This window comes from Petaurus breviceps, unplaced genomic scaffold (genome assembly GCF_028583685.1).
Source record: "Petaurus breviceps papuanus isolate PSGF00001 unplaced genomic scaffold, PetGlider_PUasm1.0 90574, whole genome shotgun sequence".
Lineage (NCBI taxonomy): Eukaryota > Metazoa > Chordata > Mammalia > Diprotodontia > Petauridae > Petaurus > Petaurus breviceps.
In genome coordinates, this window is record NW_027187277.1 from 2,118,418 (window position 1) to 2,145,729 (window position 27,312).

Sequence of the window (27,312 nt, forward strand, 5' to 3'; positions counted from 1 at the left end):
TCTCCCTCTGAAGAGATCCGGGCAGGTGGACATGAAAGGTTCACTGCAGCCTGCTGGGAGCCAAGCCCAACCCAGCCCTGTGTGAGCCCACAGTTTTAGCCTCAGGGAAGCCTGACTAGCTGCAGTTAGAGGGATGTAGGGAGAGTGGATCACCAGCAGCTGTGGCAGTTTCCAGAATTATCAACCCATAAATGCCAAAGACAAAGTGTGGACTTTGGAAGCAGGGAATCTGGGAGTGCGCTCCAGCCTCTGCCCTTGTAGGGAGAAGTGGCTGAGGTGTGGCAGCCGTGTGGCTTCTTCAGAGAATATGCCCTGCAGATTGTAGGGGGAGCAAGCAACCATTCTGAGGGGTAATTGCTCTTGCTTTAAGCTTCTTGGATCTGGATTGCTGTCTAGGGTGGAGGTCCTGGGGTGTGTGACCAGTAAACCAGAGCATGTGGAGGCTCCAGAAAGGGCAGCCAACTAATAGCTCCAGCAGCTGTGAAAACCCCAGCGATTTGGGACAAAATTCTCCTCTCTAGAAGCAGAGTTCTACTGTGGCCAAAAGCTCAAAAGTCAAGTAATTGAGTGGCAACATGAGCAAGCAAAGGAAGCAAAGCAAGCACAGCAATACAACTTTGGATTCCTTTTTTTGGGGACAAAAAGGATCAAAGCATGGAACAACAGCAGGAAGACAACAAAGTCAGAACTCCTGCACCAAAAGCTTCCAACAAAAATATGAACTGGTTACAGGCCATAGAAGAGCTTAAGAAGGGTTTTGAAAACAAAATAAGAGAAGTGGAGGAAAAATTGGGAAGAGAAATGAGAATGATGCAAGAAAATCATGAAAAACAAGTCAACAACCTGACTGAAGAAAGTAACACCTTAAAAAATAGACTAACTCAAATTGCAAAAGAGGCTCAAAAAGCCAATGAAGAGAAGAATGCCTTAAAAAGCTGAATTTGCCTGAAGGAAAAAGAATTTCAAAAGCTACCTGAAGAGAATCATTCTTTCAGAATTAGATTGGAGCAAATGGAAGCTAGTGACTTTATGAGAAATCAAGATACTATTAAACAGATCCAAACAAATGAAAAAATAGAAGGCAATGTGAAATATCTCATTGGAAAAACCACTGACCTGGAAAATAGATACAGGAGAGATAAATAAAAAATTATTGGACTACCTGGAAGCCATGATAAAAAAAAAAGAACCTAGATGGCGCAGTGAGTAAGAGCACCGGCCTCAGTGTCGGGAGACCTGGGATCAGTTCCAGCCTTAGATACTTAACACACATGCAAAAATAACTGGCCATGTAACCTTGAGCAAGTTACTTAATCACAATTGCTTTAAAAGAAAAAAAGAACCTAGAAATCATCCTCCAAGAAATTCTCAAGGAAAATTGCCCTGATGTTTTAGAAATAGAGGGCAAAATAGAGTTTGAAAGAATTCACCAATCACCTCTTGAAAAAGATCCCAAAAAGAAAACTCCTAGGAATATCATAGCCAGGTTCCAGAGTTCCCAAATCAAGGAGAAAATATTACAAGCAGCCAAGAAGAAACAATTTGAATATTGTAGGAACACAATCAGGATAACACAGGACCTGGCAGCTTCTATATTGAGGGTTTGAAGGGCTTGGAATATGATATTCCAGAGGTCAAATGAGTTAGGATTAAAACCAAGGATCCCCTGCCCAGCAAAACAGTATCATGTTTCAGGGGAAAATATTAAAAGAAATGGAGGACTTTCAAGCATTCTTGATGATGAAAAAAACCAGAGTTGAATAGAAAATTTTAAATTCATATACAAGAAGCAAGAGAAGCCTGAGAAGGCAAATAGGGAAAAGAAATCATAAGGAACTTATCAAAGTTGAACTATTTGCATTCCTACTTGGAAAAATGATAATTGTAACTTATGAAACTTTTCTCAGTATGAGAATAGTTGGAGGGAATATAAATGTATTTTTATAAATACATTATTTATATAATATATTTTATTTATATTTATTTATTTATATGATACATTATGCAATATAAACATCTTTATTTATATACATATGTTTGTATACATATATATCTATATAGGAGGGTATATGAATACATATGTGAGTGTGTTTATATATGAGTATAGGTATACATAGACATAGGGCACAGGACCAATTGAATAGGAAGGGATGATACTTAAAAGGTAAAATTGAGATGTAAGAGAGTAATATAATGAGAGGAGACAGGGAGAGACAGAATGGGGTAAATTATCTCATATAGAAGAAGTAAGGGAAAGCTGTTACAATGGAGGGGAAGAACAAGAAGGCAAAAGGGAATGTGTCAACTTTACTCTCATTGAATTTGGCTCAGGGAGGGAATGACATGCACACTATATAGGATATCACCCTACAGGAGAGTAGGGGGAAGGGGATGAGAGAGGGGATGATGGAGGGGAGGGCAGGTTGGGGGGAGGGTAGTTAGAAGCACATACTTTTGACAAGAGACAGGGTCAAAGTAGGGAATAGAACAAGTGGGGAGTGGGATAGGATGGAGGGAAATATAGTTAGTCTTTCACAATATATCCACTATGGAAATATTTCGCTTAGCTACATGTGTACAACTTATATTGAATTGCCTATCTTTCCAGTAACAAGGTGGTGACAAGGGAGGAAGGGAAAGAATCTGGAATTCAAAATTCTGATTTTTAAAAAATCAAATGTTTAAAAAAACATTTAAAACACACACACACACACACACACACACACACACACATATATATATATATATATATATATATATAAATTTTTTACATGCAACTGGAAAATAAGATATACAGGCACTGGGGTATAGAGATCCATCTTGCCCTACTGGAAAGTTGGGGGGAGGTATGGAGGAGGATATAGGAGAGAGAAGATTGGGGTAGGGAGTATATAGTAGGATTGCTGTTTTGGGGTGGGGGCAGGGGAAAGACGGGGAGAAAATTTGTAACTCAAAATCTTGTGGAAATGAATGATGCAAACTAAAAATAAATATAATATAAAAATAATATATATATATTTATATATAATATATAAATAAATATAAAATTTGATAAAAAAGAACAACTTCTCATGTTATCCTGTCATTTTAATCCCTTCAAAGGATATAATATTACTTACAGGATCCTAGGATTTAGAGCTGGAAAGCATCTTTTTACATGCAACTTTAGAGACCATCTATTTCAACTCTCCCTTTTTGCTAGTGAGAAAACTGAAGTATAGGAAAATGATGTGGCTTGTCCTTTCACTTTTAATAAAAGCATCGATAGAATTTATTAGAACTAGGTGTTTTTGATGGGCAAATTCAGTTGAGAATAATCTGGCCATGTGTTTAGCCATGACAAGAAAGGGAATTTCCTGTCCCCATTAGAATCCAGACTGTGCCAAAACAGGGTTTGAGGGAGAGGTGATTCTCTAGGTGAGGAGCTGGGGTGTAACAGGCTGGGGGTAGGTGGGTCATACTGTGGAATGGTGTGGGCTGGAAAAAGACCATAAGGCAAGGCATAGGGACTGTGATCACTGTGGCAGGGAAATTCACCAGCCCCCAGGAATATTGGCATCTTGGGGCAGAGTTCCAGTATCTCTGTGTTAGTTACAGATTTATAATTCACAATGACATTTTTTTCCCCTCCACACCTGTTTATTAAATATTGCACAGGAAGCCCTCAAGAACTTGAGGTCCATCAGTTGGACTGTCTGCTTAAATATTTTACCATCAGTATTATGAGGAAGAAAATGACTAAAAGTGTGGTATAATTAGAGATCATCCCAGGAGTAATATGAACATGTATTGCATTTAATGTATAATAAATGCCCAGAGAATTTTTGAATTAATCTCATTCTATATAAAAGGGTGTCATGGTAGAGACAACATAATCTTTGAGCTTTTTGCATGACTCACTTCCCCCCAACTCCTAGGAAAGTAGCAAGAACAATTGACTTGCCCGGGGGTGATGGTCTCGAGATGTAGAAAGAGATATATTTTTGGATGCGGTCACTCTGAGGACTCATTTTGCTTAACTGTGTATATTTCTCTCTCTCTCTTAGTTGGAGGTAGGGTGTCTGGGGAGTTATCAGTATTGATGGCAAAAAAGAGAGATGGATGAAGACAGAAATGGAGGGAGGGATGGAGAGAGAAGGAAAAAGAGAGACAGAGGGAGATAAGGAGGAGGGGGAGAGAGACAGAGAGAGAGAGACAGAGACAGACAGAGAAACAGAGACAGAGAGACCAGGAGACAGAGAAAGCCATTGAAGTTTTTCTTTAATTTAAAAGGGAACAGAAGGAAGTTAGAAAGAAAGTACATATAAGCAAGATAGTTTTCAAAGTAATGTGTGGGTCTTCTATACTTTAAAAATTTGACATAAAACTGAGATTCATAATTACCAATACAGTCCTCTTTTTTGTGTTATACTATATAAATAGAGATGAACATTTTTTGCTGTCTATGTTCAACATAATTTTTCGAAAAAGAGCAATGGGTTTGGATTCTGAAGGTATGGGTTGGAGTCCACGTTCTGATAATGACTGTGTGATCCTGGACAAGTTCCCTCATCTCTGGAGATCCAGTTTCTACATTTGCAAAATGAGAGAATTATACTGGGTGATCTATAACAGTTTGTGATCCTTTTGGATATTGTACCAGTGACCAGAGTAAAAATCTTGGCTGCCTCTTAACTCCAGTGACTTTTTTTCTCCCTCTTTGTTCAGAGTCTTCCTCCTACCACAGAAGAAGGTACAGAGAAGAAGGTACCTCCAGGAGCGAAGAAACTGCCAGGACCTGCAGTTAACCTATCAGAGATCCAGAATGTAAAAAGTGAACTAAAATATGTCCCCAAAGCTGAGCAGTAGTCAAAAAGAGAAAGGTGAGTATTTTCTTAATTGCCCAAAACTTTGGTAAAATGGTTAAAAAAAAAAGCCAAGCAAATGATGCCTGGAATTCCAGAGTTTTTTTGGGGGGGTGGGGTGGGAAAGGACAGGTACTTCTGTCAGGTATTCGTTGGTATGTTGGAGCCCAGCCAGTTTTCCTTCAAGTCCTTACTTTAGGTATCTGCTACATTTTCCTCTCTTCTTAAAACTTACATTTTATTGATGCTGTGTGGGGTAGAAGACCCCTACCCAAAATTTAATCAATAACTCAGAGGTTTCTCAAGGTAGGAACAGAAAGCATTTATTCAATTATTGCAAGAAAGGGGTGTCACCTCCACTAGGATGGACTAGTGGAAGGTGACCAGTTACAGAGAAAAAAACCACGGTTATATACCCTAAGGTAGATATCCCCTCCCACCGACCTTACCCTCATTGGCTGAGAGCTTGGCCTCACAATCTAGCATAAGGAACAAGGAAACAATCTTCAACCAATGAAAACCAATGAAAGCATCTAATAACTTATTTGGCAGTATGTTTCAGTTAGGAAAGCAGAACTTAGGCCTATCTGCCACAGAAACCCAGCTTGAATTTAAAGCACTGTCTCCTTTTTATGAGAATGCTTTCACTTATTTCACTCATAGTCCTATGAGAACAAGCAGATATGGTGATCCCACAGATTTAATATATTACATGCAGATGTGCTTACATCCTGTGTTCCCATGCTTTCTCCTGGAACACTTCTGGGTCAACAGCTTGCTTTCACAGAAAAACTGAATTGAAAGTGCAGCCTTAAATCCTATGAAGGGTCTTTACCATACACCACACAATGCCTTTTGTCTTTGTACAGTCATTTCCAAACCCATCCTTCAAGACTGAATCCTCTCTTATGACAAAGAAAAACAATCAAAAGCATCCTTTACAGAAACCTTATCTGGCAATATTTTATCCTAGCATTTTTTATTTTATTTTTAATAGTATTTTATTTTTCCAACTACATATAAAGACAATTTTTAACACTCATTTTTAAGTGACTTATTTTTAAATCTTTCTTTTTAAAATTTTATGTTTAATTTATGGAATAAAACAAGCATCCTTGTAGTCCTACTGTCAAGAATGTCCATGATCACTGTTAGTGTTCAATATTGCACTAGAAATTCTAGCTATAAGAATAAGACAAGAAAAAGTAATTGAGAGAATACCACCTCTCTGCTCTGAGAGAAGAGGTATGTTTCCTTTCTTTTCATAAGGACATTTATAGGTTTTTCCATTACTCAGAATTTAACTTCCTATTATTAATCTTTTCACTTACGTTGTTGAGTTAATTTTTCTCTTGAATCTGCCTTCCCTTGTAACGCAGATTAAAAAGGAAAGAAAAAAAGGCAATCCAATAAAGTCATGCAACACATAGGCCAGGTTTGACAGTATATACAATATTCTGTACCTATAGTTCCAAACTCTATAATGAATGGAGGAAAGTATATTTTCTCAGCTCTTTTTTGTGTCCACTTTTATTCAGTATAATTACATAGCATTCAGTTTTGTTTTAATTCTTTCCATTTATATTGCTTTGGTTTTTGTGTATTTTTTTCCTCAGTTCTTTTCTTTTTTCTCTATTATTTCACACAAATCTTCCCATATTTCTCTGAATTCTTCACATATGCAATTTCATACTATACAATAATATTCCACACCACAATATTTTTCAGTCATTCCTCACTCAATAGGGGTCTACTTTGTTCCTCAATTTTTATTCCCACAAAGAATGCAACTATGAATATACCTTGCTGTAGTTACTTTCCTTACATCATTTCAAACTGAAATAATACAGTTGGATTGCTTCAAAGCTTCACCAATCAGTTATCAGTGTGCCTATGCTCCCAAAGACTCTTGAACATTGACTATTCCCATTTATTTTTCCATTTCTGCTAGTTTGCATGGTGTGAAGTGAAATGTTAAGAGTTGTTTTAATTGGCATTTCTCTATTAGTGATTAGGAGTGTGCTCTCATTCCACTCTGCTCTCAGAATCCCCTCAGCAGCAGTGTCTCCAACAGTGACCTCACAGTGTCCTGAGGTCTCTGCCTATCTATTAGAGGGCAGTGTCCCAGAGGACTCTCCCTCAGCAGAGTAATGTGTCGGGGAAACAAAATGACAGATACTTGCATACAGACCAGTCCTCCAGAACAGTCCCTTGGCCAGCTTAGTTAGAGTCATAAGAACCTAGAATCACAGCCCAGTTCCAGTTTATAGAGTCAGGATCCCCTCAGAGAACTTAGAATATGAACAGATGAAACACCAAGATCACAGACTGTGTTTCTCTTTTCATTTTGGTATTAATCCACACAACAGTAATCTTTCCTGCCTGGGGCTGCATCCAGTACTCCATCTGTGGATCAACCTCCCATGGACTTGAATGGGAATTCAGCCAGCAGGAGGAGCATTAAGCTCAAATCATTCCTCTTTTCCTTTGGACGTGTGGGTTAAATTCTCTCTGTTTAAAATTTGCAACAAAACCATTTCTGACCCTGATAGCACTACTCTCCCTGCTCCCCAAGTAGACTGAACTAATGAGAATCAGTCAGGTCACAATGAGAGAGGGCTACATTGGGTTAATAAGAGAGGAATTTGTTCATCCATTTAGAATACTTCTTCTTCTGCTTCCAGAAATGACTCCCTCACTGATATTAATGAAGAACTTGCTAGTTATATAAATAGAGGAATAAGATGTAGAATGCCAAGCATCCTGAAGTGAATTCACCATCTATTGGGAACAGAATCAGAACAAGCATTCTGTTCTGTGAGCATAGCTCAACCTGGCTTCAAGGAAGCCAAGTTATTTGGGTCACACCTAACCTGACTTAACTGGTACATTTGAAAATATCCTTCTGAAACTCACTCTTTTTAGCCTAGAGGAAGAAAAAAACTGTTTTATGTAAAATAAAAGAGCAGGTTCTGATTATTTTTAGCATACTTAAAGAAACAAAAGTAAAAACAAAATGTGGTGGACCAGTAACTGCTGAAAGAATTTCAGGGACTTTGATGTAAATGATGTATATTTTGAGGGACTTAGCTAAAACATGTTGCAACATAATTTACTTTTATGGCATAAGTGAGAAAACTAATATTTCTTTATTCTTATTCAATCCTTCTTTTATGCATCTTGCCAACTGAGGTAAAAGCTTCTAATGTAGTTGTTAAGAAACTTCATCACTTATAAGAAAGCTCAGAGAAAGGAAATCAGCTTTTTATGGTTTTTATTGATATGATTATCAAAGAAGGTAACTTAGACCCATGAATTTCTTTAGGAAAAACAAAACAAAAACAAGACCCCAAACCCCTGAGCTTAAAAGACACTCAATAAAATGACCACTTTCACAAGTGGATTGTAGGTAAAACTGAGAACTGTGCATAGCATATAGTTCATATAGTAAATATATTCATATAATAAACATGTAACTTTCAAAATTGTCCTATTTGTCTATGATTTTTCCAGTCTTTTTTGTTTTCTTTTCATTTAAGGGTATGGGAGGGAACCCTATGCCTAACCCCTATTCCTTCCTTTCCCCTCAATTGTAAAACAAAAAAAGAGAAAGAAAACCCAAACCATAACAAATGTAGATAGTCAAGCAAAACAAATTTGCTCATTGGTTGGACATATAAATTTCTAATGCTTTTATTAAATATACATTGTTCTAGATTTAACTTCATCTCTGATTCCAGAAGGAGTTTGGTTGGAAGGTTCTAAAGTGTATGTAGCTTAAGGAGGAATCTAGTATGATAACTAGTTGGTATGGGCAAGAAAGTTGATTCATTACTCTTAGGATAAATGGTTAAAGGCAAAACTTCCAGCACAGTAAAATATTCATAAAGGTATCAGGTTCCAAAAATAAAACTACTTTTTTATTACTTTGAAAAAGTGCTTCTAACATCAAGGTTTGGATCATGATTTTTTCCTTAAAAATTCTAATTGTGTAAAGAACTAGTATATATTTTTATGCTATTTTATTCTTCCATAAAAACTCAAAAGTACATTGAAAGTCTTACCTGCCAGAATATCTATATAAATTACTCCAAACTGGGGGTAAGACTGGAATATATTGGGCCAATATATGAGGAAGACCAAAGAAGTGATATTACTGCTGCCTGAGGCTGATGCTACTATAATAACTGATGACAGATAAGATAGTGCTGCTCATACCTTGTTTGGATTTATTTTTATCTACCAAGAAGAATAATATTAATGGATATCATATTTCTTGCCTTCTCAATGAATGGGGGAAAGGTTAGAGGTAAAGAGAATTTGGAAATGAAATTATTAAATTTTTTTGGAGGGGCAATTGGGGTTAAGTGACTTGCCCAAGGTCACACTGCTAGTAAGTGTGATGTGTCTGAGGTGGGATTTGAACTCAGGTCCTCCTGAATCCGGGGCCAGTGCTCTATCCACTGCACCACTTAGCTGCCCCCAGAACTGAAATTAAAATAAAAAAAAACCAGAATGATTTTTAAATTGGAAAGTATAAAACAAATATGTGTAATAGGAGTTGATATCAGAGATAGGTAAGGAGAGAGTAAGACAACATCTAGACAAATGATGAGTTTAAGTCATTGGTGTAGATCAAATTCAGACTCAGGTGCTAAAAGGACTAGTAGACGTGAATGCTAAGTGACTGTCAATGATCTTTGAAAGATCATGGAGAATGGAAGAGATTCCAGAGGAATGTAAGAAGACCAGTTATGTCTTAACTATTTTTTAAGGGGAAGTCTACAAACTATAGGCCAATTAACATGACTCAAATTTTAGGCAAAAATTTTTGGCTTATTATTATATATATGAATAATAAACAGCAGGAAAATGAAGAATTGATCACAAAGAGCCACTGTGTTACATCAGTCTAACTTTATTTCCTTTCTTTGACAGGGTTACTAAGCTAGTAGAAGAGAGGAACTTTATGGATATCATTTGCCTAGACTTTTGCAAAACATTCAATAGAGTTTTTCATGTTATTTTTGTTTAGAAACAAAATGGAGAGATATAAACTAGATTACAATGTAGGTAGATTTGCAAGGAATTGAACAGACATATCTAAAATGAACTCATTAATTGTTTAATATGAATTTGGAAGGAGGTATACAGTGGCTCAGAGCTTTGTGCTATTTGATATTTTGTGAGTTATTTAGATAAAGGCAGATGATGGTTTCCTTATTTAATATGCAGTTGACATGGAGCATTATACAAAATCTATCAGTATGAAATTTGATGGAGATAGGAAGGAAGGAAATAAGTATTTATTAATCACCTACTATGTGTCAGGCACTATGTTAAGTTTTCCAGAAGTGGAATCAACTGCCTTGGTAGTAGGTTTCCCTTATTAAAGGTCTTCAAACAAAAGTTGGAAGATGGTCTACTTCTTGGGCATATTGGAGAGGGGATTCTTTTTTAGGCAGAAGTTGAGCCCAATAACTGTAGAAGTCCCTTTCCAATCTGAAATTCTATAGTTCTGTGAGTCAGATTGGTAGGAAAAAAAGGCATCCAAGAAATGTGTGTGTGTGTATATGTGTGTGTATAGAGGGCATGTTTTCTCCTTTCTTTTCTCAATCCTTTTATTTTTTTGTTTTTTTTTTTCATTTTTTTTTTATTCTCCCCCCCCCCCCCCCGCTTAAAATTCTTAGAAGAATAAAGAAAGGATCAGAGGAACCAGAGTCAGGAAGGTACATAACATATTCAACTAATGACTGGTTGACCAGTCTAGCTGGAGAAAAGGGGGTTTATATGAAAATAGTACGAGAGGATCTAATTTGGATTATAAATTCAAATATTTCCTAATTTCTTTTTTTAAAGCAATTGGGGTTAAGTAACTTGCTCAAGGTTACAGGGCCAGTTATTATTTCTGGGTGTGCTGCTGAGTATCTGAGCCCGAATTTAATCCAGGTCATCCCAACACTGGAGCCGGTGCTCTTACTCGCTGAGCCACCTGGCCGCACCTAAGCAATTGGGCTTAAGTAACTTGCTCAAGGTTACATGGCCAGGTGTTTCTGGGTGGGTGCTAAGTGTCTGAGCCCGGGATTTGATCTCCAGGTCTTCTCAACACTGGAGCCGGTGCTCTTACTCGCTGTGCTACCTGGCCGCCCCATAGTTCCTAATTTCTTAGCAGAATCCATAACCTCTAGTTTCACAATTCAGTCCCAAAGTAGAACATACTGACCTTGGTTGTGAATTTCATGGGTTCCACAGAACCAGAATATGGAGGAAATGTTTAGCTGCTCCATTCAGGGGGAATTCACTTTGGCCTCATAGTAAAATCCTTGTATATCAGTGCAGAAACCCTTGACAATCAATTAGCTAGCAAGCATTTATCAAATAACTACCATGTGCTAGGGGCTAGGAATGGAAAGACAAAAATGAAACAGTTCCTACCTTTACATAATATTAGGTCAACTGGATCCTACTGTGTTCTCCAAATCCTTTAGGGTGTGGGTCTTAGGGCAACCCACATAAGAAATTATACCAATATCTAGTAAGGGCTAAGTGCATTCTTTCCATAACAAATGAGTTCAAAGTTTTGCCACTTAATTCATTGATCCTTTGTTTCTCTGCAAATTGGAGGAAGAAAAATGCCAGAAAATAGTTCAAAGATTTTGGGGATTTGGATTGTTCTCCTTAGAAGAGAAAAAAGAAAAAGTATGAAAAAGTTTGAGAAAGTTGTTCTGCAAGGATTCAGCTGACTTTATTTGAATGGATAGCTTTTCTTTCTGGATAAGACATTTTTACAGACCAATAATTCAGAGGAATGTCATCTTTGAAGAAGACATGAGACATTCATTATCATTGCTGACAAATTCAAGAGATGATTTTAATAGAGTTGGCAGGAGGGCAGAGTGATATAATGAAATAAGGTACTTATAGCAAATGACCTAAGTTTATAAGAAAGTATAATGCAGCTATTACCCTTTCTTTTAAAATGATTTTAAACATTCTTTTCTTTTAAAATTTTGAGTCCCAAATTCTCTTCTTCCATCCCAACCCTCCCCCACACTAAGAAGGTAAGCAAAATAATATAAGTTAATTATATATGTGGAATCACGTGAAATATATTTCCATATTAGCCATATCCCTCAAAATAAAGTAAGAAAATTATACTTCATTTTTCACTTTCAGTTCATCGGTTCTCTCTTTGGAGGTAGGCATCAACTGTTCATCATGTATCATTTGGAATTGTCTTGGATCATTGTACTGATCAGAGTAGCCAAGTTTTTTTACAGTTGATCATTGTTATAACATTTCTGTTACTTTGCACAATGAACTCCCAGTTCTTCTCACTTCACTTTGCATCAATCAATTCATATAGGTCTTGCCATGTTTTTTTTTTCCTTCTGAAAATAACCCCTTCATTATTTTTTATAGCACAATATTATTCCATCACAATCATATACCACAACTTGTTCAGCCATTCGCCAAATGATCATATCTATGATTTCCAATTCTTTGCCATCACAAAAAGAGATACTATAACTATTTTTCTATGAATAGGTCCTTTTCCTTTGTCTTTGATCTCTTTGGGGTACAGATCTAGTAGTGGTATAGCTGGTATAGCCCTTTCTGCATAGTGCCAAATTATTCCCCAGAAATGTTGGACGAGTCACAACCTCACCAAGAGTTTATTAGTGAACCTATTTTTTCCTTATCCCCTCCAGCATTTGTCATTTCTGATAGGTACCTTAGAGTTGTTTTAATTTGCAATTTCTATTCATTAGTGATTTAAAGAACTTTTTCATATGACTATAGGTATCTTTGATTTCTTCTTCTGGAAATTACCTATTCATATCCTTTGACTATTTATCAATTGTGGAATGGCTCTTATTTTTATAAATTTGACTCACTTCACTATATATTTGAGAAATGAGGCCTTTATCAGAGAAGTGTGCTGCAAAAATGTTACTTCATTGTCTATGGTTACCGTTTAGCAAACTGTAATTTTCCTAATTATTTCTTTTATTTGGGTCTATTTTTACTGTTACTTTGTCTGCAATTGCTACCTTTGGCTTTTTTAGCTGCAGCATAAGAGATTCTGCTCAAGTCCTTTATTTTAACACTATGTGTGTCTTTCTGTTTCAGGTATATCTTTTGTACACAATGTATTGCTGGATTCTGATTTTTAATCCATTCTGCTATCTGTTTTCATTTTATGGGTGAGCTCATCTCATTCACATTCACAGTTATGATTACTCTGTATTTTCCTCCATTATATTTGCTTCTGTTTATCTTTCTGCCTCTCTTTTTATCCTGTCCCTCATAAAAAGTATGCTTTGCTTCTAACCACTTCTATTAATCCTTCTCTTTTATCATTCCCTTCCCTCCCTTTTCTCTTATTCTCTTCCCCTTCTATTTCCCTGTTTGGTAAGATTGATTTCTATATTCAATTGAGTGTGTATATTACATATGTATATGTGTGTTTGTATGTATATATATATGTGTAAGTGTATAAACAAATGCTTATATTTATTTATATACTTACATGCACACACATATATATTTCAACCTCAGCTCAAATATTGCCTGCCATACCCTCATTTTTCTCTATGCTGTAAAAGCTCTTTTATGTGAGATAATTTCCCTCATTCTGCATCTACCTTCCCCCTTCTTTCAGGGCATCTCTTTTTTTTCACTCCACTTTTCGAGATCCCCGACAGACATTTGACCCATACTCATGCCCTCTGTTTATGTAGACTAATTTTAAGGGTTCTAATAAGGTTCTAGGTATTACAATTATCATCTTCCCATATAAGAATGTTAACAGTTTAACATTGCTGAATCTCTTGAGATTATTCTTTCATGTTTACCTTTTCATGCTTTTCTTGAACCTTGTGTTTCAATATTAAAATTTCCATTCAACTGTGTTTTTTTAAATCAGGAATGCTTGAAAATCCTCTATTTCATTAAATATTTTTATTTCCCCTGAAGGATTATGCTCAGTTTTGGTGGGAAGGTTATTTTTGGTTGTAATCCTAGCCCCTTTGACTTCTGAAATATCATATTCTAAGCCCCCCACATCTTTAATATAGAAGCTGATAAATGTTGTGTGATCCTGACTTCCATGATATTTGAATTGTTTCTTTCTGGTTGCTTGCAATATTTTTCCCTTGACCTGGAAGCTGTGGAATATTGCTATAATATTCCTGGGAATTTTCATCTTGAAATCTCTTTCATGTGGCAATTGGTCAATTTTTTTTCAATTTCTATTTTACTCTTTCAATCTAAGGTATTGTGGCAGTTTTCTTTTATAATTTCTTGAAATATGATGTATAGCCTTTTTTTTATTGTGACTTTCAGGTAGTCCAATTATTTTAAATTATTTCTACTTGATCTATTTTCCAGGTCAGTTGTTTTTCTGATAAGATATTTCATATTTCTTTTGACTTTATTTTATTGTTTTTTAATGTTTTATGGAGTCATTAGCTCCCAGTTGCCCAATTCTAATTTTTAAGGGATTATTTTCTTTAGTGAGCTTTTGTACCTCTTTTGCACATTTGGGATATTCTGCTTTTTAAGGAGATCTTTTTTTCAGCTTTTTTTGGTGCTTTCCCCCCAAGTCGTCATTCCTTTTTTCATAGTTTTCTTCTATCACTCATTTATTTTTTCAAATTTTTTCTTCTGCCACTCTTACCACTTTCTTTAATTCTTCCAAGAATTCTCATTGGACTTGGGTCCAATCAGCATTTTTCTTTGAGGCATTGTTTGTAGTCACTTTCACATTGTTGTCTTCTTCTGAGTTTATGTCTTGGTCTTCCCTGCCACTATGGTAGCTTTTTATGGTCTAGTTCTTTTTGTTTTTTTAGTTAGTTTGTTTAATGTTTGCTCATTTTTACAACTTATTTTTTGACTTTGAACTTTATATTAAAGTTGGGCTCTGCTCACCTTAAGGTAGAAAAGCACCATCCTAGGGGCAGCTAGGTGGCACAGTAAGTAGAGCACCAGCCCTGGAGTCAGGAGTTCAAATCCAAACTCAGACACTTAACACTTACTAGCTGTGTGACCTTGGGCAAGTCACTTAACCCCAATTGACCTGCCTTTCTGCCTCCAAAAAAGGGGGGGAAAAGCACCATCCTGAACTTTAGACATTTTCATGCTGCTAATTCTAGGGGTTTACAAGATTTTGGTGTTTTCAAGGTTGTATGATCCAGGGAGAGGTGAGCACTTCTTTTGTGGTCTGAACTCTGGTCTTTGCCTAAGAATGGGCCCTGCTGCCTTGCATATACAAGCACTACCCCTCTTCTTGGCTCTGGAATGATGACCAGGACCACTGCTCTCCTGCACCTTAAAGTGCTAGTCTTTCTCTCTGCCTTGAACTAGGATCAGGGCCCCTGTTCTCTTATGATAGATCACAAATACTTCTCCTTACCCTGGAACTGTGATATAGAACTGCTTATGAGCAAAAAATTGTCAATCAGCATTAACTGTACCCAGTGCCAGCAAGGGGTAATCTCTTTTTGACCAGTTGTCTGACCCCCTGCAGCTCTGGGATGAAGGCTCCTGAAGCTGCTGCTACTATCTTGCCACCTTCAGGGCTCATCATTGGTGCTTCTGCTACACTTGGGGCCAGCTCCTATCCCAGTGTCATAGACCTCTCATATCAACCTTCCAAGTTGTCTTAGGCTGGAAAATGTCTTACTTTGATTGTTTGCTGGCTCTGTTGCTATATAATTTAATTTGAGGAGTTATTTTAAAGTTGTTTGGAAGGGAATATTGAGATAGTTCAGTTGGGTTGCTGCCTATACTCTGTCATATTGGCTCTGCCTCCCCTAATATAGCTATTACCAAAATGAAAACAAAAACAAAAATCCACAATGCCACAGGAAATAACACATTTGACAAATGTACCTTTTAGTTTAAAAATGAATTTGCAAATATTTTAGTCCAGGAGGGGAATTATTATAGCTAATTGTTGCAGGGGGAAGAACAAGGCTCTGTTTCCACATAACATTTCAGCAATTTGGCTGTTATTACATGATTCCATTTTTTTTTTACTACAGAGGATTTCCTATGCACAGATTCCTTTGGAATCTATATGCTTATTTACTCAGTTTTTTGCTTGATTATGAAAAATACAAGGCTGCTCTTGATGAATATCCAGAGTGAAAATATTTATAGGTCATCCTGGATCGTTTCAATATTTCACCCTAAGTTAAACATCTTCCATTTCATTAAGCCACAAGGAGATCCCCAGAACACTTCCCATTTTAAAACCTAAGCATTATTAAGCCCTTTCAGGAGAAAAAAAATGTACCATTTCTATTACCCCCCCCCCCCCACCTCATGCTGATTGTAAATAACAATAACAACAACAGCAATAATAATATAATAATAATAAATAGCTAGCATTTATGTAGCTTTTACTACATGTCATGCATTGTAATAAGTGCTTTACAATGATTATCTCATTTGATCCTCACAACAAATCTGGGAGGTAGGTGCTAATATTATCTCCATTTTCCAGATGAGGAAACTGAAACAAACAGAGGTTTAGGTACTCACCTAAGGTCACACAAATAATAAGTGTCTGAGATCAGTAAGTCTTCCTGACTCCAGGCCCAGTGTTCTATCCACTGTGCCACGTAGCTTCACATATGTAATAATAGAGATGACTTTGTAACACGTAGAAGACTCTCCCTTCCCTACCTCACCCATGAGGTAAGCTTCCTCAGTTTCTATGTACTTTGTGGATAAGAATACTCTCCTTTTACTAGTTAGTCAGAGAATATGTTTCACAGTAGAGGTATTTAATAAAATAATAACAAATATCTATAGAATATCCCATATCTCTACCCATATAACTTGACCTAATTCACTATGTCCTCATTTTTAACTCTGTGAGAATATTTATGCTTCAAGTATGTTTCTTGTCAAGAATATATTGTTGGTTTCTGCTTTCTAATATATTATGCTATCTATTCTCTTCTCTTTTATGGGTGAGTTCATACCATTCATGTTTAGTTGTAATTGTTAATTGTGAATTTCTTTCCATTTTATCCTTTTATTTTTTCACTCTTTGCCTTCTTTGTTTGTAACCCTTCCTTCTAAAACCTCTCTCTTCTCTTTCTCTATGCCTTCTAGTTTCCCTGTTGAGTGTAATATATCACTACGATTATATATGTGTATGTGTGAACAAATGTTCAACCCTCCTTTGTCCTATTCAGATAAAGATCAGATGTGATGACCACTGTTCTCACACATTTCTCTATGTTTATAAACTCTTTTTATTATACAGCTTATATAAGATGTAGAAAGCTCAACCCCTTACTTTCTTATTTCTTCCTGAATATATTGCTTTTCCTGTCCTTTTATTCCTTCTCTTAAGACCTTTAAAACAACACAGCGGTTAGTCCATCTGTTCATCCTACTTAGTGCTTTTTTTTTTGCTATCCTTGAAGACATTAATATTTTGAAGGAACATTAGTCTCTTCTTCTGTTAAAATGTACATACTTTAACATTGTTTAAACCCTTCTGGTTGATCAAATGTATTTACCTTTTCAGGTTTTTCTTGGTTCTTATATTTGAAAATCAAAGTTTCTGCTCAGTCTATTTTCACTAGAAATATTTAAAAGTCCTCTCTTCCACTAAAAGTTCATTTCTCTCCCCCTTTCCACCTCATAGATTATACTTAGTATTACAAGGAAGTTATTCTTGGTTTTAATCCTTTAATCTTTTGCTTTTTTGGAATATCATATCGTATGATTTTCTCTTCCTTCTAGTGCTTACTGCTACAACTTTTTTGATCTTGACTGTAGTTCTAAGGTTTAATATTTGAATCCTTTTTGTCTGGCTGCTTGCATAATTTTTTATTTGACATAAAAACTCTGTATTTGGGCCATGCCATTCCTGGGAGTTTTCATTTGGAGTTTCTTTCAAGAGGTCATAAATAGATTATTTATGTTTTTGCTTTTCTCTCCAGTTCTAGTAGATCTAGCCTGTTTCTTATGACAGTCAGGCTTTTTTTGATCATGGTATTCAGGGAGTCTTAAGTGAACTCTTCTTTACCTTTTCCCCTGGGCATTTGTTTGAATAGTAGACATTTTAAATTTTCATCAATATTTTCTTTTTTTTAACTGTCTTTAAAAAAACCCCAAATTATTTATTCTTTTTTTTTGCCTTTTGGAGGGCAATTGGGGTTAAGTAACTTGCCCAGGTTATATGGCTAGTTGTTTTTTTTGTGTGGGTGTTAAGTGTTTGAGGCAGGAACCAAACTCAGGTCCTCCTGACTCCAGGGCCAATGCTTTACTCAATGTGCCACCTATCAAATTATTTATTCTTAACATTATTTTCTTTTAAAATTTGAATTCCAGATTCTCTCCCTCCCTTCCACTCCTTCTACAATCACTGAGAAGGCAAACAATATAATACCAACTATACATGTGAAATCAAGCAAAACATTTCCATATTAGCCATATCATAAAAAGCAAAAGAAAATTAAGGGAGAAAAGTATATTTCAATTTGAACTCAGAGTTCATTGATTCTTTATCTGGAAGTGGATAGCATTTTTTTTTTATCACGAGTCCTTTGGAATTATCTTGGATCATTGTATTGATCAGAGTAGTAAAATCTTTCACAGTTGATCATTATTACGATACTACCATTACCATGCACAATGATCTCCCAATTCTTCTCACTTCACTTTGCATCAGTTTATATAGATAGGTATTGCCATTTTTTATGAAACCACCCCCTCATAATTTTTTATAGCACACTAGAACTCCATCACAACCATATGCCACATTGTTCAGCCATTCCTCAACTGATGAACATCCCCTCAATTTCCAATTCTTTACCATTACTAAAAGACCTGTTATACACATTTTTGTATGAGTAGGTCCTTTTCCTTTTCTTTTGATCTCTTTGTACAGACCTAGTCCTGGTATTGCTGGATCAAAAGGTATATGTGGTTTTATAGCCCTTTGGGCATAATTCCAAATTCTTCTCCAGAATGGGCAGACTGGTTCATTATTCTACCAACAGTTCTTAATGTACTTATTTTGCCTCATCCCTTCCACCATTTGTCATTTTTGATAGGTGTGAGGTGGTTCCTCAGAGTTGTTTTAATTGCCTTTCTCTAACTGATAATGATTTAAAGCATTTTTATATGCCTATAGATAGCTTTGATTTTTTTTCCTGAAAAGTGCCTGTTCATACCCTTTGACTATTTGTTAATTGTGAAATGGTTATTTTTATGAATTTGACTAGTCAGTTTATATAGATTAATCTAATCAGTTTATATAGGTTAAACTCCAAGTTTAATACTCAGTATATATTTGAGAAATGAGACCTTTATAACTGGGAATATAAGAAGAGGTAAAAGACAGTTACTGTCATCAAGAAGCTCACAATTCAATGGGGAAATAAGTAAACAAATATATATACAAATTACATACAAGATAAATAATAAATAATTAAAAGAGGTCATTTTACTATGGATGAAATGACCATCCATAATTCTAGAAGACTGATGATGAAACATGCTATCTACCTCCTTACAGAGAGACTTAGGGGGCGGAATGACACTTTGATTTTTCACATATAGGCAATGAGGGAAATTGTTTTGCTTGACTATGTGTATTTGATACAAGGAATTTGTTTTCCTTTTCTCTTTTTTTTTCAGTGGGGGTGAGGGTGGATGGGAAGAAGAGAAAATAATTTCCTGTTAATCATGTATAATGTTGTATGCGCTTTTAGATGAAGTTACTGTATTATTAGTTTTATATGATTGTTTTACTTTATTATAAGAGAACTCATAAGGTAGGAGCAATCTTAAAATGTTTGTAATGTAAAACAGAAAAATCTCAATAAGTTTTAAGGGGAAAATTCACCTTACATGTTTCCTTTAAAAAAAATTATAGCAAGTTTCTCTGATGAAGGCCTCATTTCTTCTATATTTTCAAACTTTTAATTTTATTCTTATATTTCTTACTTTTTATGGGGTCATTGATTTCTATTTGGTCTACTCTAGCTTTTAGAAATCCATTAATTGTGTAATGTTTTCTACTTTATTTTAAAAAATTATTTATTTTAAATACTCATTTAAAAAATCTGAATGAAGTCTCTCCTTCCCTTCCAACTCTTCCCTATCCATTGTAAAGGCAAGACATGTAATGAATTATACATATAAAAGCATGCAAAATATATTTCCATGGTAACCATGTTGCCAAAACACACACACACACACACACACAAACACACACACAAGAAAAAAACTATGGTTCAGTTTGCATTCAGACTTCATCAATTCTTCTCTGGAGGTGGATAGCATTTTCCTAAGTCCTTCAGAACTGTCTTGGACCACTGTATTGATTATAATAGCTATTAATAACAGCTGATCATTGTACGATATTGCTGTTACTGTATTCAATGTTCTTCTGGTTCTGCTCACTACACTTTGCATCAGTCCATGTGAAAGTTCTCAGGTTTTTTTCTGAAACCATCTTGGTTCATCATTTCTTACAGCACATTAGTATTTCATAACAATCATATGCCACAACTTGTTCAGCCATTCCTCAACTGATGATCATTGCCTTGATTTCCCATTTTTTGCCACCACACAAAGAGCTGCTACAAATATTTTGGACATTTAAGTCCATTTCTCTTTTCTTTGATCTCTATGGAATACAGACTTGGCAGTGACATTGCTGGCTCAAAGGGTATGCACAGCTCTATAGCCTTTGGGCACAGTTCCAAATTGCTCTTCACAATGGTAGGATCATTTACTTTCTTTTCTTTTCTTTTTTTTTTGGAGGGGGGGAAGGTAGGGCAATTGGGTTAAATAACATGCCCAAGGTCACTAGGCTAGTTTTTTTTTTTGTTTTAAGTTTAGGAGGTTGGATTTGAACTCATTCCTCCTGACTCCAGGGACATTGCTCTATTCACTGCGCCACCTAGCTGCCCCCTTTCTTTTCTAGGTAATATGTTATTTTCCAGTTCTTTCCTCCAAAACCATGATAGTATTTCACTTATATTTCCATTCTTTTTTGTAACTTGTTTCAATTCTTTCAGGTTGTCTTGTAGTCATTATGACCACAACATTGTTTTTTCCCACTGAGGCTCTGCTTGTAATTTTGTAGAGCTATTTACTCCTTCTGGTTTTACTTTCTTGAGTGTCTCTTGATCCACAATATCTCTTCAATAATTTGGAAATTTGATGTCTACTTTTGTTTATTCTTATCTTCAGCTACAGTTTTCTGATTTGAGTTTTTCTTCCCCAGAAACAGGCTAAACTCATTTCCATATTCTCGGATGAGGTTCTCAAGTCCTTTTTGGTCCCAACCCCAGTTTGGGGGGCTTCTGCCTCTGGTTTTCACTTTTCTTGATGTGTCTGTGCTCAGAGCCCTGCCAAACTCCAGTGTCCTTGGTCAGAGATTTGTAGTTTTCTGAGCTCAGCCTGGGCATTTCTGTGAACTTCTGTTATTCTTTTCCCTTCCCATCCTTTTTATACCTGCTGTTGGTATGTTGTTTTAGCCTATGTTTATGTTGGGTTTCCTGGTAGTATCCTTCTTCTTGAGGCATTTGACTTTTTCTGTTTTATTCAGTTAGAGGCTTGATGAAATAGCTACCTACTGTTTCTCCTTGGATTTTTTCACCATTACTCCAACTGGTGCTTTTTTGATCATTGCTGGTGTATACTTTGGACAGCTAGGTTTTTCTACAACCTTTCACACCTCCATCTTAGCCAGAAATTTGTTGGCTATATTTTCACATTTAATACTTCACTGGGGTCTGTTCCCATCTGTAAAACAACAAGATCAAAAGATTGCCTAATACAGGCATAGGAACACATAGGAAATTATGCAAAAAAAGGTATGTGGGGGGTGGTGGTGTCTGTTTTGCAACTTGTAACAAAAATTGTAAATTTCCATTTTTTCCTTAAATGTAGAGCAGAATACATGGCAAAAGGAAAAAAAAAACCAGTGATAACTTTTCCCCTGTTATGTAAAGACTCTTCTATAGATGATCCCTACATTATGAAGTTTTATTGCATAATCAAAAACTGGAAAACAGAAGTAGTTTTAAGCAGAATTAGGGAGGAAATCTTATCTTTAAACCCACTATAAAGCATATAATAGAATGTTAGAGGTAGAACAAAACACAGATCCTTTAATCCTACCTTTTAGTTTTACAGATAAGAAAACAGAGGTATCAATTGAATTGCTCAAGGGAGGTATCCTACATCCTAATCCAATTGTCTTCTCAGTACACTGTTTCAATGAAATACTGGCACTTATTTGAAGTCTAGTGAGATTTACTATTTAACTCTGTTTCATAGGTCAAACAGTGGAGATCTATGACACCAAAGGTAAAAAAAACTAATACATAATTTGGAAGTATATTCTGTTCTCTTGCATCTAGTTAACATACTTGCATAAATTACAGTTAATTTGACAGATGATGTGAAATGTCATCTCTCTGACATGTAATCAGGATAATTCATTTTGCATAATTTTTTTCTTGTTATTTCACAAGCTTTCCTTCTCCTCCATCAATAGTGAGGTCAGTTATTTGGTTTACACAGATCTAAACTCAGAAACCATCGCCTGGAAATTTCCACTCTTACTGTACTGGGCAATTTTTGTCACAAACTTTGAAATATGTGATGCTTTGACCTGATTCTAGGAACTGTGTTCTCTCTTTTTGAATAGAATGCCTTCATGCTGGAATATGCTGCTGTCTGGTTGAGGATAATTTTCCTCTGGCTTTAGAATGGTCTCTTTTATTGCTACCACTTACTGGGTCAGAGTTTCAATGAATTCACCAGGTCTAACTGCTTTAAGATTTCATACATTTTTTTTCTTTCTGGAAGAAGCCCTTGTTCCAGAAACTATTGCAGCCAGTGCAGACATTAAAAAAAAAGGAAAGAAAGGGGGGAAAAAGGAAAGGAAGGAAGGATGGGAGAAAGAGGAAAAGAAAGAAAAAATCTTTAGGGTAAATAAGAGAAGGTTTTAAGCTAGTCATGGCAATAGGCAGTAAATTCACTTGCTGTATTTCTTTTTCAATCAATAAACCAGCATAAATGGCATTATATTAAAATACATATTCATAAGATTTCATGTTTGATTTCCTAGCAAGAAACCTGGATTGGCAATGGAGTATTTTGTGAGTATACATGACAGCACAAAATAAAAAGGCCCATGAGCAATTCTGATGAAACACAGAGATAGGTAAGAATGATAATTATAAAGAAACTTTTTAGGTGAAGGTTTTGAATATGATGTTACAGAATCAAATATCCAAAGGGCAGATAGTTATATATAAATATGAAAGCACAGAAAGGCTTTATATAATCTTTCATGGGAACCCTAAGAAATCCAAATTACAATTTTCCAAAGTCCAAGTCCAATTGATACTCTTTATATTCTAGGCCTAGATATTTAAAGGACTTCCCCAATGATCCCCAAGATCATTCTTTTTTTTTCTTTTTGGAGGGGCAATTAGGGTTAAGTGACTTGCCCAAGGCCACACAGCTAGTAAGTGTTAAGTGTCTGAGGTCATATTTGAACTCAGGTCCTCCTGACTCCAGGGCCAGTGTTCTATTCACTGTGCCACCTAGCTGCCCATCCAAGATCATTCTTTAGGGTTTCAACTGAACCTAATGGGTTAATCTTGGGACAAAGTTTATGATTTATTGAAAACTTTCTTTCCCTTTTAAATTTGAGATGTTTGACATGATTCTTAGAGAAATTAAACCAAATGATTTTGTTTATGGGAAAAGTATTATTATAGTCATATTGTTCAACACTTAGGGGCAGCTAGGTGGCACAGTGAATAGAATACCAGCTCTGGAGGTAAGGAGGACCTGAGTTCAAATCTGGTCTCCCGCCATTTCAGTATCTTTGCCAAGAAACCCTAAAAGAGTAGGACATGACTGAAATAACAAAGCAACAATCTTAGAAGATCTTACTGAAATAGGACTAAGGTACACTTCAGTGAAATATTATCAGTCTGAAAATCACAGATGTTGCTTGCATACCAACCAAGAATTATTCTTGAGTTCCAGTACTGAGCCTCACATACATATAATGACTTTCCCCCACTAATAGCTTTTTGATGGGTTATTTTACCTTAGAAGTGCCAAAATGCAGTAAGCAGTCCAGAAATTATTTAAAATTACTTTAGATCTTCAAATACTAAGCCTTATTTCAGATGTGTTATCTCTAGCTAGAATAGCCTCGGTTTAATAAGGAACCCCTCTTTTTTTAAACACCTTTTATAGGAGGCCTTTCCTGGTCTACTCTTATTCTCTCTCTCTCTCTCTCTCTCTCTCTCTCTCTCTCTCTCTCTCTCTTTCTCTCCCTGTTGTTTACACATTATCATTCCCATCAGACTGTTACTAAAGACTAATTTTTGTTTTTTTGACTTTCTCTGTGTCCACATTACTTACCAAATTAAGAGCTTAATAAATTATTGTTAACTTACTGACTAAATATATGTATGTATGTATGTATAAGGGAAATTAAAAGAAAGAAGGATCAGCAGGGGGAGACAGATGGAGATAGAAGCAGAAGGAAAAATTCATAAATAGATCTGAGTTACACATGCTCCATTTTTGCACAAACTAAAACATATTGAACCCAATACTGTATTGAACCTGGATTCGCCATACGTGTGAAGAGCAGTCAGGGACATTTGTTTTGTTCCCCTGCCCCTTGCCCTATCCTCTTCTACTTGCATCTTTTATGTCCCTCCACTCTCACACTGAGCACAGCCCACTCAAAGAGCTGAGTGGCTGAATCACACAGCATGTAATCAGGCAGGAAGCCATTGCATCGTGACAGACTTGTTTGTCTCAGCTTCCCTCACATTTTGTGGTCCGTGGGCAAGAGGAAGATCCATGAGGAGAAAGTCAGTAGTCTGCAACTTAAATTAAAATCCTTTACCTAATTATTAGCTGTGCCCTTTCTTCACAGCCACTGGCCTTGGCCCCAGGCACATTAGGTCACTTGTAAGAGTATTATACAAATAAGGTCCATGTTGCTGGATTGATCCTGAGTTGTTCAATTAGTTGTTCAAACCTTAGTTGTTCAATTGATTGTTCAATTAGTTGTTCAATTCCCAGGAGGGAAAAAAAAGAAAGAATATTAAGTTGCCAAAGATGACTGTTCTGGACCTATGTGTTGCTGGTTACAGAGAATCCTGAATTTGAGAGTTTTGATGGTTAGGATCAATTCATCATTACAATCAGAAAGAAAAAAATCCCAAAGTATGTCCTGCTAACAGATGGCCCAGAGGGAAGGATAGAAAAATTGGCATAACTTTGTCTCTCAAAAGTCTTCTCATGCAAAACAACAGGTACTACTCTAACACAGAGTAGTGAATAAACTTATTTGGCTTCTCCCAGTTTGGGGCATTATGGAGATGGTAGCTGCTCTTTTGGTTCAGAGGGACCAATTAATTCAGGAAATTTATCAAATAGATCTAGTAAGTTTAAAATTGACCAAAAATTCTCATTCATCCATACTTGATTAATTTGGTATTTGCAATGATTTAGAGAGAGGCTAGAATGACTTTACCTTGACTGAGCAAACATCTTTTTTGAGGTACAAATTAACAGTATAAACAACAGAGAACAGAACAAAACAGAAAGAACAGAGGAGAGCACGAATGGAATCTTAGAGTTGGATAGGACCGTCCATCTCCCCTGCTCTAACCCCTTCATCTTATAAAAGAGGAAACTAAGACCACAGAAGTAAAATGCCCTATCTGAAGTCACACAGCAAAATACTTAGGACAAATTGTTTTCAAGACCTCACCAAACACTTTAGACACATCAAAATTAATAGACACATCCATTATTAGACACATATTTAGACATAAATAAATACGTAACCAACGCTTGTGCAGGAAGGGGGAGTTTGCATATTGCTGTGTAAGAGTAGTTAGGTGGCATAGTGGATAGAGTGCTGGATAGGTCTGGTCTCAGATACTAGCTGTGTGACCCTGGGCAAGTCACTTAACCCCCATTGCCAAGAAAGAAAGATACAAAGGAAGAAATGAAGAAAGAAAGCAAGCAAGGAAGGAAGGAAGGAAGGAAAGAAGGAAAGGAGAAAGAAAAGGAAGAAAGATTTCTTATAGAAGGTAAAATTTTAGCTAAGATTTGAAAGAAGCCAAGAGACAGAGATGAGAAATGAGAGAGCTCCAGGAGAAATTACTGAGTCATAGTGGTAGAGAGAAAGCCTAGAAATAGCCATGGGGAACAATAAGTATTCCAATTCCCCTACTACTTTGATTGGGAATCAGACAGTATTTTTGAATACTTTGTAGTTGCTGTTCTTTCCGTTTATGTTGTTGTAGTCATTGTGTACATTGTGTTCTTGGCTCTGCTGTATCTCGCTTGCATTAGTTCATGCAAGTCTTTCCATGATTCTCTGCATTCATTATATTTGTTGTTTATTTTATTTATAGTATATTTTAAAGGTGCTCACCAGAATCTTGGAAGATTTTTGTCATGTCAGAGCTACACAAAATCAAAATACAAGGATTTCCTATTGATGCCTTGCCAATGTTCTCTTTTGTAGTAGAGAACATTATTTTCCCTTTTTGCTCACTTTCTAACTTGCTCCCCTGTGATGCTCCATAATCACTCAAAAGAGATTGGCCTGACCATCCACACCAGGAAAAGAGTGGGTGAAAAATTCAGATTTCCTAGATCAGACAAGCCACTGAGTTAGTTAAACAGCACATTTCCCTTGGGCAGGTACCATGTCTCAGAGGGACAATGAGCTAGGACAGAATATGAGGAGGACAGAGTGCTGGATCTCATTTGTGAGAGCCTTTAAAGACACCAAACTGCTCACTGTTGCAAAAACCATCCTTTTTTTTTTTTTTTTTTACTATTTTTTTAAACCATCAGTGGTCCCCCAGTAATGTTATAGAGCTGTGAACTGTGTAACACTACATTATCATAAGAACTAAAATTATAGAAGACCCAAAGAAAAGAATCATGGCAGATATAATTAGTCTGCAACATTTAAAAAACAATAATAATTTGTGTGGCAGAAGTGGTATACAAAACTTCAAGGACATGCATGATAAGGAAAGGTGGTGACCTGGGAATATAGAAAGAGGGTGAAGTAAGTAGGAGAAAACCTGACAAATGGCTACATATCCATAAATTATTTAAGAAACCAGAAGGCCTAGAGAGGGTTGAGTAGAGATCCTGGGGGATACTTATGGAAAGGCATGGATAAGAGGCACATGGGATGTTTGGACATGCATGGCTTGTGAGTTGTACCAGTGGAGAGAGTGCTTGAAGCAGATGTCACGGGTCACAGGTTCATTGAAGTATTGAGATAAGTGTAAAGAAAATGAATCCTTTTATTATGTTCAATAGAAGTCATAGTCAATGTAGGAGGCCTTGATGTTGTTTGAATTTGAATTTAAAAAGAAATTCAAGCTAAATTTGAGTTTTTTTT

At 36.1% G+C, this 27,312-nt stretch overlaps 1 protein-coding gene across 4 annotated transcripts in view; it reads left to right on the forward strand.

Annotated features, from left to right (window-relative positions):
• SMPX (small muscle protein X-linked) overlaps nucleotides 1-27,312 on the forward strand; it is a 100,312-nt gene that overhangs the window by 44,277 nt on the left and 28,723 nt on the right. For all 4 annotated transcript variants that reach the window (XR_011163421.1, XR_011163420.1, XM_069063419.1 and 1 more), the window contains exon 4: nucleotides 4,708-4,862. Coding sequence is in view for 2 of the 4 variants with exons in the window: in XM_069063419.1 (XP_068919520.1) it covers nucleotides 4,708-4,848 (141 nt within the window). In the remaining 2 variants the exon portion in view is untranslated. The remainder of the gene's footprint in view (nucleotides 1-4,707; nucleotides 4,863-27,312) is intronic.